Here is an 11,628-nt window from a genome sequence, read left to right as displayed (position 1 = left end):
TCTTCTCAGTCTGACTGTCTAACCCTGTAGTATTAGCGGAAGAATCAGATTCATCGTCATAATCTGTTGGAAGATTATGATTAGCAGAAACAGTCAATGGGTTACTGTGATTTAAAGAGCGTCAACACCAGGGCTAAAGCTCTGGTGTTAAAGGATCGAGGGCCTATGGTGAACATTAAAGGCCTCTCCCAGCTTTTTAGGTAGGAGAACTTGCAGAATCAGTGACTGCAAAATATTATTTTGCCCCGATCTAATTCTGAGACATTTCGGTTTATTTGTTTTAACCTTTGACCTGATACATACTGTGCTGCAGCTTTTGAGCAGACTGTGTTGATCCAAAGATATTATCAATGTTGGAGTTTTATTTTTATTTTGCGTACATAAAAACTCATAAAGTGCAGTAGTCCAACGAAGTTTTGATGCCAAAGCAGCTTCTCAATTATTGTACAAACGACTACAATTGTTTTAAATGTAATTTAAGGGCTGCAAACTGTTTTTAAGCTTAAAAGCTGTTAAAATATATATAAATCAATGGTTACATTTCATTCCAGTCTGGGATTGTGAATTTTAGGTCCATCATGCTTCTGATCCATACCTGCTAAAAAATTAAGAGGAAAAATAAAAAGCAACATAGTTAATAAAGTTCAAGAACTGTTGCTCTTTTAAAACAGACTTTTTGAGCAATTTTAAATGTTTCAGATGTTTCAGTGCAAATACATATGTCATTGCTTAACATCAAGCACCTCAAAAGCTGATCTAATTCCATACGACACCTAGCCATTCTTTTAACAGTTTAAAGATCATGGTGTTTCAACATTACGTAACACCCATCAAGCTCGAAAAGTTGTTGTTGTTGTTTTTTTGCTCAACCACAGCTTCCTTTTAATTAAATTAAAATATTTGGTGCCACTGTGGAGATATCCTGCAATTCACAGAAATCTCACTTCTGGTGGAAGTTTTCATTTCCCACCTCCTCCTACTTCAAAGCTCAGGATAAATTGGAATTCTGAAGGGAGAAAATCACAAGAGAGCAGAGACGTTCAGGAAAGTAAGCATGGAGAAACCCTCAGCTGCTAAGCTGTCTGTCTTCAAGCTTCCAGCCTGCTGCTGACATGGCTGCCGCTGACAGCCCAGCAGACTAACACATTTGCTTCTGCTCTGTTTGACAAGCGCTCAGAGATGGAGCATTTTGCCCAACTTTGATGTGTAGATGTACTGTAAGCACAGCTTCCTGTTCCAGACATCTGGGGTGGTCCGAAATGACTATACCAGCAAACCTGAGTGCTAGAGACAGACACCCTACCCTGATGCTGGGCTCAGAAACAGACATTTTATTTTTATTAGCCAAAAATCAATAAAGCAAACAGAAGGCAGAAGGAGAGGGACGTGCTGTCTCACAGTCAAAAGGTAGGTTGTCTTTAAAAGTCAGGTCTATTTTTACCTGACGTGCTGAGGGAGACAAGTGGTGGCGTGAAGGGTAGGAATCAACCTGATCTCCCATTTGTCAAGGAGTGAGAGGGTGAGGCTGTAAACAGAGTTAACAGCGCTGTATCCACGGAAAGACCGCCCCCCTGGGCATGGACCACTTAGACGCTACAAGTTTGTCTCCTCTGAGGACACACAGCTCTAACACGATCTTCAGATCACACTATAGCTTTGTTGGGCAAAAAAACAGAGAAACAAAAAAACGTTATCTTCTGATGTGACAAAAACGATCAATGAAGAGTTCAAAAACTATCTTAAAAATGAAAAGAATCCATAAAAGTCATGCCACAGCATTCTTCAAATATTAAGATTTTTCAAGTACAGCTGTTTTAAATGCTGTGTGAACTCCATTCCATTATGATGTTCAGCAGAACTGCTATAAAACATCTCTTTTATCCAATAGGGAAGAATAGCAAAAAAAATATAGTTTTTGGATATTTCATATTATATTTGGTTTCAAAAATGTATTTATATCATTTTAAAAGCATGTTTTCTTTTTTTCTGTTAAAGATGACATACTTTTAATAGTATTCTAAAAAAAAGAACATGTAGATGTGGAATCATGCCATTCAATTTGAAAAAGTTACCGTCCTGGTGGTTTTTCAGAGAAATTTGCTACCTGCCGCTGATTACCTGAACCAAAAGTGTTTTGTCAATAAGAAGTCAGAACGCCAAAGTCAATTGGGAAAAAAACAAGAATGACACCACAGGGCTGTATTCTGACGTGGTAGGAAACAGGAACTTTAAGGCTCAGTTTACACTCTAATATAACAAAGTTTAGTAGGAGTATTGACTGTAATTTCATCATAAATTTATGGAGCAGTTGTTTTCTGATTTTTGGATTTTTTTTCATGTTTCTAAAAAAGACAAATCAATATTTTTTTTTCTGTTGCCGTAGTAACTTCCCACAATAACAAACATTTCACACAGACTTTAGAAAAGTGGATCAAGTAAATGTACTGTAAACTGGTCCTTCTTTTTTTTATTAATTGGGACATATGGCTGTCTGAAACTGCCACAATTACTGGCATGAGTTTCCATCTGCATGAGGAGACGAAATAATTTAGTTTTTTTTTTTTCTCCATAGAGCTGCCTCTAATTGCAGTGACATTGTTCTACTCTTCTATGACATGTTTGCTGCATTCATTAGTCAGCTAAGCTTTAGAAAGAAAGTTAATATTTTCCCCCTCTTTAATTTTAAGAAAAATGCTCCATTTGACTGTTTCAACACACCACACATACACGTTTGCATACAATTATTGTGTATGCTGCTCCAACCCTCTTTCAGACAAAGGAAAGACCCGTTATAATTCAGTAACTAAGAGACAAAAGAAGCGCCCAGTGCATCTTTTATTATCTATTTTAGCAGGAGATCTACCAGACTATTCCCTCTGAAAGTAAAGAAAATTATTCAATCCCACAATTCCTTGCAATACTAAAATAGAAAACAAAGCCTGAGATGCATGAAAGCATCAAAAGCTCATCCACACATTTGAAAATTGCTTTTAAGCTGACAATCCAGTGTTTTACGGATAAACTAGGCAGATTTTGTAGACTTATTGTTGTGAAAGCACTTAATGCAAAACTGAACTTACTAGATGGGCACAAGCTCAAATTTAAGACATTCTAATTATCCTTTAAAATGCAGCACTTCATTTTTGTTTTTGTTTTTAAGAATTTCATGTCATCACATGGAAGTTAATTGCAATTAATCAAAAGACAAAATTAGTAAGATATTGACATTAAAATTACGCATAGACAGCAGTGTCTTCAGACTGGACACATTTGTTCTGCTTAAAGTGAACCAGAGTTCGTTTCCCCTGATAATCCGGAACAAATTTTCGGTTTAAATACACCCAAGCCGACCCTGGTCCGGGATCAGGAACCGCTCTCGGACCCATCTTTCGAGGTGGTTTCAGTTAGTTTCCAATCACATCGCTCTGAGATTCCTCAGTCTGAATGCAATCTATTCTTAGAGCAGAGCAACTGAACCAAAACGGCTGACGTAAAGAGTAGGAATGTAGCGGCAATTGAGCCGCAGACAAATATGGAACAACGATTGTCGTTTTATCAGACAAAAAAAGGGTCAAACTGTTTGTCTTTTGGCAAGTTTATTTTAACATGCCTGAAAATCAACTTAATTTTTTTTCTCTTTTCGAGTAAATGATGCGATGGATATTTTGCATGACACTTTGATACGTATCATTTGTACTACAACTGAGGTGGAGTGAGATTAGGTCCTCCAGCGCATTTTGGGAATTGGTTCAAATTTAGTTCATGTTTCTATCTGTTCTGTGAATAAATTATCCTTTTTGACCACAGCTGTTTACCAACAAGTTTAGTTACACCCTTAACCTTATATAGAAAGAAAGACATTGCTTATTTATTTAAGAAGAGTAATTAGTTTAAATAATTCACAAAAACAAACTCATATTGTGTTAAGTTTTGATTTTTTTTAAAAACAACTTCTCCTTCAGTCAAAGTTTTGTGAGATGCTCTTGACCCCAGACAAATACATACAGAATGACCTTACTAGAGCCTAATGCTCAAACCCTGCATTGTGAGAAGTGTTTTTGAAACATTGCTATGTACAAAATGCTCTACAAATATTGTTGTTTGGGTAGCAGCTGGGCAACATAATCAAATTTACTAAACTCATCCATTTTTTTTCTACTGAGTGATAATTCATGGAAATAGTCCAAATAAGCTCTTAGGCCACATGAGGATATTTAAAACGCCATAAAGAATATCACAGAATCCCATGACACCAAGAGAATTCAATCCCCAAAACAAGCTTTAATCTTTGTTATGAGAGTGACCATAATCATGATGCATCTGTTCATGGACCATTTCTGAAACAGAGGATTTTGTTCACTTTCTTGTGATGCACCTTTCTGCTACATTAAAACTTTTTTGTCCTGAAGCTCACACTTATTTCACAGTATTTCCATAGGTGAACCAATCAGTTTTAAGGTTTTCATGTGTTTTGTTTAGGTTTAAGTAGTAGGGCTTGGATCACTTCTGTCATTGTTCTGGCAATTTTCTGTCTTCTCAAAGATCCTGAAGACCATCCAGTTTCCCACAGTAAGAAATCAAATGTGTCTTGTGGCAACAGGAGATTTTCAGTCTAGCTGAGAATAACGTAAAAGTCTTGCCCTAGTTTTAAAAGTACTGAACGGTGGATCAAATGGGAAATGAGTTGCTCTGTTCAGCGTTTTTTTTGTTTCACTCTAGGAAGCTTTGCACCATCCATGCCTTTGTTTTTACCATCCCTAACTTTCATGTTTGGACTGAGACTCATGCCATTTTTTGCATCACTTTGGCCAAAAAAAAAAAGCTGCAACAGATTTCAACATAAAAATTTGAATCTCACTTCATAAGAGGAAGCCAAGCTCCAAACAACTGACGGGCAACGGTAATTAGTTCCTGAAGGTTGCACTTAAAGAGCAAAACATTTTTCTTAGGAGCAACTAGAGCAAAACGTAGTAAAACAGAGTTTATTTTGGAGGTGGTACTTGTGTTTATCCCCACAAAGTGAATTAGAAAAAGCAATCAGAGGATGACAAACTCCAAAAACATTTCTATGAATATCCATTCAAGGAGGGCCCTAAAAGAGAGTATTTTCTTTGAAGTGACGCCATCCGTTGGTCTGTTCTGGGTTCAACTGATGCCCATATTTTTAACACAGATCTCACTGCCATCTTGGCTTGATATGACATCACTGAACTATAGATGAACTTTAGCAAACAGGCAGGACAAAGACACCTGCAATTTGTCAAGGAGATGAGCATACCTTAACTTTAAATCAATTTAAATATCAAATGTTGAAATAAAACTACAAGGTTTGATTAAGAAAACTAATTCATTTTTTAGCCATTGTCTAATTCTTGCAAATGGGCAGGGACTGTGATGGGAAAAATTATATTGTTAAACTGAAAATTATCAAGACTTATACTACTCATGATTATGGAAAAAGTGTAAAGAGAGACACATTTTCATTTCCAGCCAGGGTCTAGACTGGAAACTTGAATGAAAGAGAAATGTAACTCAGTGACTATTTGAAGCTATTCCGTTCTTGCTTCTAATGCTTACACAGCCCAGACAATTAATTTTTGTGATGTCTCCTAGGTTTTTGTTTTTTTGGGACACCAGGTTTAGGTTGTCTTACAGTTTTTCTCAGTCGCTTTAGTACAATTCTCAGATCAGAATGAAATTCCCAAAACTATTTGTTCAATCTTGACATCATGATGTCACTTGTGCACATCATATAAGCAGTTTCTCACTTCTTTGAACAAGTTGCAATTGCTTTGGTACATCCATGCAAATGATTATGTACAATTCTCTGCTCTTTGCTACATTATCAATTGTTTATGTCATGTTGATCAAAATCAAAATGTTTTCAAAACTATATAATTATAGTTCACTGTACAATAGTCTTATTCCTCAAAACACCTAGTCATTAGTTCATCGTATAAGTGAATAACTGCAAAATGGTTGACCAAGTTGTCATAATGTAACAAACATATTTCGCTCCATTGCAAGAGAGGATATTTGCTGTGATGTGGATGAGAATTTGTGGCCTAACATACAGGAACAACAAGAGCTGTAGGAAGACCACACCAATTCCTACTGCACTGCCTGTACTGTTGTACAGAATATTGTCCTATCTTTTTTATCCTTTTGTGTTACTGTTTGCAGTCGTTTTTTTCTATGCTGGTATGACATGGTCTGTCAACAAATTACAATATGAACAATAAAAGTGTAAATGTGAATCTTGTCCAGTCTCTTGCAATCAAACAAAAAGGTGTAACTTACATTTTACAATAATTGTCATCAAAACTTTAGCCATAGTTAACATCAGAACCTCCCTCTAAAGTACACAGTTATATTGACAACATGACTAAGTAATTTGACTGTCTTGTTCGTAGACAATGACACAAGGACCTGACATTCTGATGACACTGACATGTTCAATGACATAAAGACTTAGTTTTGAGAGATGAACTAAAGATTTTGTGCAAGTTACAGACTTTTGCGAAAAATCCATGGTGTTTTGCTGTTTGTACAAATTGTTTTGAGAAATGCACACATGTATTTGCAAACTTTAATTCTGATCTGAGAATTGTACTAAAGCGACTGAGAAAAACATGAGTATGAAGCAGAGCAGGGAGCTTGTGGCTTGCCATAATAGATTCTACAGCACATATACAACCATTTTCAAACTGCATTTTTTCGTCTGCTCCCAATTCTCAATGAATTGAATAAAGAAATACTCAGAAATGCAATTTTAAGCCTCATTTTTTTAAATATACCCATCATCAAAAAATTATTTCAAGAATGTAATAAAAATACCAAAACCTCAAATTTCATCATGAGTGGGTGTCTTTATGTTTCTGAACTCTTAACAACTGCAAATCAAAACAAAAACCCTTAACTGCCATTCATTGACATTTTTAGGACCTTCAACAGTGCACTTATAGTGTACTAGATAGATAGATAGATAGATAGATAGATAGATAGATAGATAGATAGATAGATAGATAGATAGATAGATAGATAGATAGATAGATAGATAGATAGATAGATAGATAGATAGATAGATAGATAGATAGATAGATAGATAGATAGATAGATAGATAGATAGATAGATAGATAGATAGATAGATAGATAGATAGATAGATAGATAGATAGATAGATAGATAGATAGATAGATAGATAGATAGATAGATAGATAGATAGATAGAATATATAATACTTATATGAAAATATTTTTGGCGAAAAATATTGTAAATTTGCAGTTTTCCACATGCTACAGTTTTTCAGTTTGCTGCTGCGGGCTCTATATGGACTACTATATAAGCACGTAGTCTAACAACTTACAGGCTTTAATGTGGCGTGCAGAAGTATATGTTGTACATATAGACATCATACATATGTTTTATAATAACCTCCAATGAAGCATGAAAAAAGAGCAAATAACAAAACCAAGACTGTCACACAAAAATGATGCAATGGGTGTGAATGGACAGAGAAAACAGCAAGCACAGCTTGACATTAAAAAAAAAAAACTAAAAGGGCCCCAATCTTCACAAACACCACCTATACCAAGACCCAAACACCAGAGTTATTAGGACCTAATTGTAAGTCAGCCTTGCGAATGAAAAAGATTTGCAAGGCAATTTATTTGAAATCGCTTGTCAGAATTTGTTCTGCTCTCAGCAAGAACTTTGATTGAGTCGTCAGCAGTGCAAAGTAATCGATACCTTAAAAACTAATAAAAATGCTATGAGATGATTTAAGACATCCAACCTTTCACTACAATACCCATCAGCTTTAGAGGTAAAGTACACTTTAAGACAAAACTAAAAAGAACAGCAACAGTAAAACAAAAAGGAAAAAAATACATTCATGTTACATTTTACTAACAGTCCAAATTAGTTTATGGTTTCATTGATAAGCACCAAAATTTCAAAGCACATATTGTGACTATTTGGAACCTTGGTAGTTGTGAAACTTTCCAGACTTTTCACAAAAATGTCAGGAAAAAACATCAAACCTTTTTAATTACCTTGTAACTAAACAATTATTTTAAACTACTGGGATTACATAACATAGTTATAATAATAATAATAATAATAATATTATTATTATACTCAAATTAAGCAAGAAGTTCCTCCAGGTTTGACACTGACAGGACAGATATTGTAAGTCATTTCTGCTCACAGCAGTAAATTTCTACAAGGATTTTCTATTGTGAGCGTTTCCGAAGACAGGGTTGTTTGGTTTTAATTGCCCGTTTATTTCCTGACAGCTGTATTTGCGTTAATGCTTCAGAACATCATTTGCTTTGATCCTTTATTGTTGAGACACATTATACGTTTTTATTTTCATTTTCAAAGCTTGACAAGAAAAACTGACACTAAACAGTAACTACATAACGTTGGTGAGAATCACTGGAGCAGTGTAGGGAATGTCTGTTCACATTTTAATAGCTTTCAAAGGGGTCAGACATTCAAATAACATAGAAGTAAAACCTGAATCAACAACAATCTTCAGTTCAACATCATGCTGATGGTTGTGGAGGCGACTAAATAAACATTATGGCCTCTGGATTAGTAAAATACTATGATTCCTTTTTTTCCTCCAAGCCTCATCCTTCTTAGCAAGAGATAGAAAATACAATTTAATTTATCTGATCCCTTTCTTTTTATGTCAAGTTTTTTTTCATCCTTTCCTATGTTACCGTATTTTCCGGACTATAAGTCACCCTTTTTTTCATAGTTTGGCAAGGGGTGCGACTTATACTCCGCAGCGACTTATATTAGAACTAAATTGAAATAAATACATTGTTAACCCTCCTGTTATGTTCATTTGTGAGGAACAGAGATGATGTTCCTGGCTAAATTTGATGTATGAGGTGTTAAGTGTTAAGAGTATGTTAAGTGACTCAGAGAATCAGCAAACTTTTTTTACAATAAGATCTTGAAGGCTAACAACATAATATTCTTTTTTCCAAGGATTTCATAGATTCCGAAATGCAATAAAAATGACAACTATTTTTTTACAAATACAGGATGAAAACAGAGTATTAGTTGGCCAATGATGCTTCATGAAAGGAATAAATAAATAAGTATGAGAAAGAATTACTGTGAAATTATGAGATAAACAGTCTGCTATGATTGTGTCATATGAGGTTGTGCAAGTTATTAGTTCTTGGTCTCAGATTTTGTAAAATAAATTTCCCGTCAAAATGCGACTTATAGTCCAGTGCGACTTATCTGTGTTTTTTTTTCTACTTTATAAAGCATTTTTGGGCTGGTGCGACTTATACTCCGGAGCGACTTTAAGTCCGGAAAATACGGTATATTTGTGTAAAGATGACCTCCACCCTATCCTGTTAAGACAGGATAGGGTGTAACAGACGGAGAAAAAGGGAAAATCTAATGGAGATAATTCTTTTATCTAAAAAAAAAGGAACATCTTTGCAAGTAATAAACCAAATTAAGAAAAGGAACCTATGCTTGCATTCCTATATATATATATATTTTTTTTTTTTTTATTGAAAATGATAACTGAAAGCTTCCATTAATCTGAAGAAATTTTGTGATGAGCATCTTTGGGTTTTGTTTAATCAAGGCTTTTGGTTTTGGTAAAGCCAGAGCTGCTTATCCATGGGAAGAGAAACATTTTCTACCATAAACAGCATGAAATTCTGTCAACTCCATGCTTTACACTATGCTGGGTACATAACAGCATTATGGATTTAGTGTGCTTGTGTACTAAAAACATTTGCAGGACGCTCTGAAATCCCCATGAAGACAGACTCCACAACACAAAATCTACTGGGTTTGATCTCACCAGTGTACTCTGGGTCCACATGAGGAGGGTAGAAGCGGAAGTAGATGAAGAAGGGAATAGGGACTCCAAACTTGAACCATTCCACCACATAAGGCGGCTGCTGGCCATCCAGGGGAGGGGACACGTCACACCCCAGGATCACGCTCTCTCCGGCGCGTGCCGTCACAAAGCGGGGCTCCTCTCTAACGCCGTGGGCACCTGCAGGGGGGGGGGAAAGAAACTTTAAAGTCCCACTTGGGTCGTCTTTTTATTATTTAAAAAAAATTCCAGTTGTCTTTTATTTATGATTCTGCAGTTTTAAGAAAAATCTAATAACCTGTAGTTTTTTTAGGATATAGTTTCTGCAGAGCAGCATTAGTTCATCTGAAATTTGCCTCTGAGTTGTGGCCAAGACTGCTGGCTCAGTCAGCAGGTCCTCTTTTCCTATCATCCCTTGGTTTACACTTCCTCCCTCTATCTTACAGCCCCTCACAACCTTAATCTTGCAACGGGTGCAACAACAATTACAAGCCAAATTGAATCTATCCAGCCGTTCATTTCTGAGCCAGATCCCAGATCAGATGAGGAAGACCAAGACCTATATGGACCTATTTGTCTTTAAGCCGGTCATTCGGAATGGAGCGGAGAAGAGAACTTGTGGCCCGCCGACTATAGCTCCTATGTCACAGCTATAAGCTTTTCCCAAAGACATTGTTCTGTCTGCTCCAATTTGAATAAAGACATACTCAGAAATGTAATTCTATTCTAATTTTTCTTTATATACTGTATGTCCTCCATCATGAGAAGAATGCTACATGCTAAAAAAGTGGGAGTGGGTCTTTAAACTCAGCAGTGCTGGAGTGTCATGTGCAGAAAAGCATGGTGCGGGATAATCCTCATGCATAGAATTCCTGCAGCACAAGCAGGAAAATCTTATCTGGTTCAAGCCACACAAGACTAATTCATAAACAATACTCAAGTGCCAAAACAAGAGATCGATTGGAGGTATATTTTGTTTAAAGTGTAAGGCACTGTACAAAGCAGACCACGCAGTCTGAGCAGCTGCCAGGCACAGAGGTAGAGCCTCTCTTTTTAGAGCCTTATCATGACCCTATTGTCATCTGTCACCTGCATCTGTTGATGAGCGTTAGTGGTGGTACCATACTGTATGCTATCAATGAGCTGCCAAAGGGGGTTCCATTGATCATAGCTGGCTGTTGCTCAGATGGGCTTTAGTATCTGCACCACCAGGCCTGGCGTTTGGCCACGAATGTCCTGGCACGCTGCCGAGCATTGACCTATCAGACAACTCAAAGGTCGGCATACCTGCCTCAGCAGAACGCTCATTCTGGGAATGGATTTTCTGCAACTGCCACCCCCGCTGTCTTTGAGCCGACTGCATGTCCACCGTCAGAGCAGGATGACTACCAGCCCTCACCCAATGAGGGGGGGAGGGAAAAAAATTGCTTCAGGGATCAAGAGACATGCTGACGTTTCCCTCCAGAGGACCACCAGCTGAATAACTTAACGCTTTCATTAGCAGTATCATTTGCATTATCAGGACTAATTTTCACTAAAAACGTGTACTAAGGACAGAGAGGAATTACAGGTCTAAGTAGTCCTGTCGCTTCGGTCAATAATGATGTTTGCTTTTCTTTTACACTAAAATCCAAACCAAAACACAATTTTGTCACCGTCAAAAAAATAAAGTTTAACGTGCAAAGCTCTCACTTTGCCCATACAGGCCACATGCCGTGGCTGATTTAGGCATAGGCACAGTGGGCAGTTGCCCAGGGTCTTAATGC

General features: G+C 36.7%; 1 protein-coding gene across 7 annotated transcripts in view; it reads right to left on the bottom strand.

Moving 5' to 3' along the window:
- Positions 1-11,628, bottom strand: part of igsf9ba (immunoglobulin superfamily, member 9Ba) — an 86,348-nt gene that overhangs the window by 57,533 nt on the left and 17,187 nt on the right. For all 7 annotated transcript variants that reach the window (XR_013647055.1, XR_013647056.1, XR_013647057.1 and 4 more), the window contains exon 2: positions 9,845-10,042. Coding sequence is in view for 4 of the 7 variants with exons in the window: in XM_023961469.2 (XP_023817237.1) it covers positions 9,845-10,042 (198 nt within the window). In the remaining 3 variants the exon portion in view is untranslated. The remainder of the gene's footprint in view (positions 1-9,844; positions 10,043-11,628) is intronic.

This window comes from Oryzias latipes, chromosome 13, assembly GCF_053564925.1.
Source record: "Oryzias latipes strain Hd-rR chromosome 13, Olatipes_Hd-rR_3.1".
NCBI classification, from domain to species: Eukaryota; Metazoa; Chordata; class Actinopteri; order Beloniformes; family Adrianichthyidae; genus Oryzias; species Oryzias latipes.
This window is presented reverse-complemented; position numbering and strand designations above follow the sequence as displayed.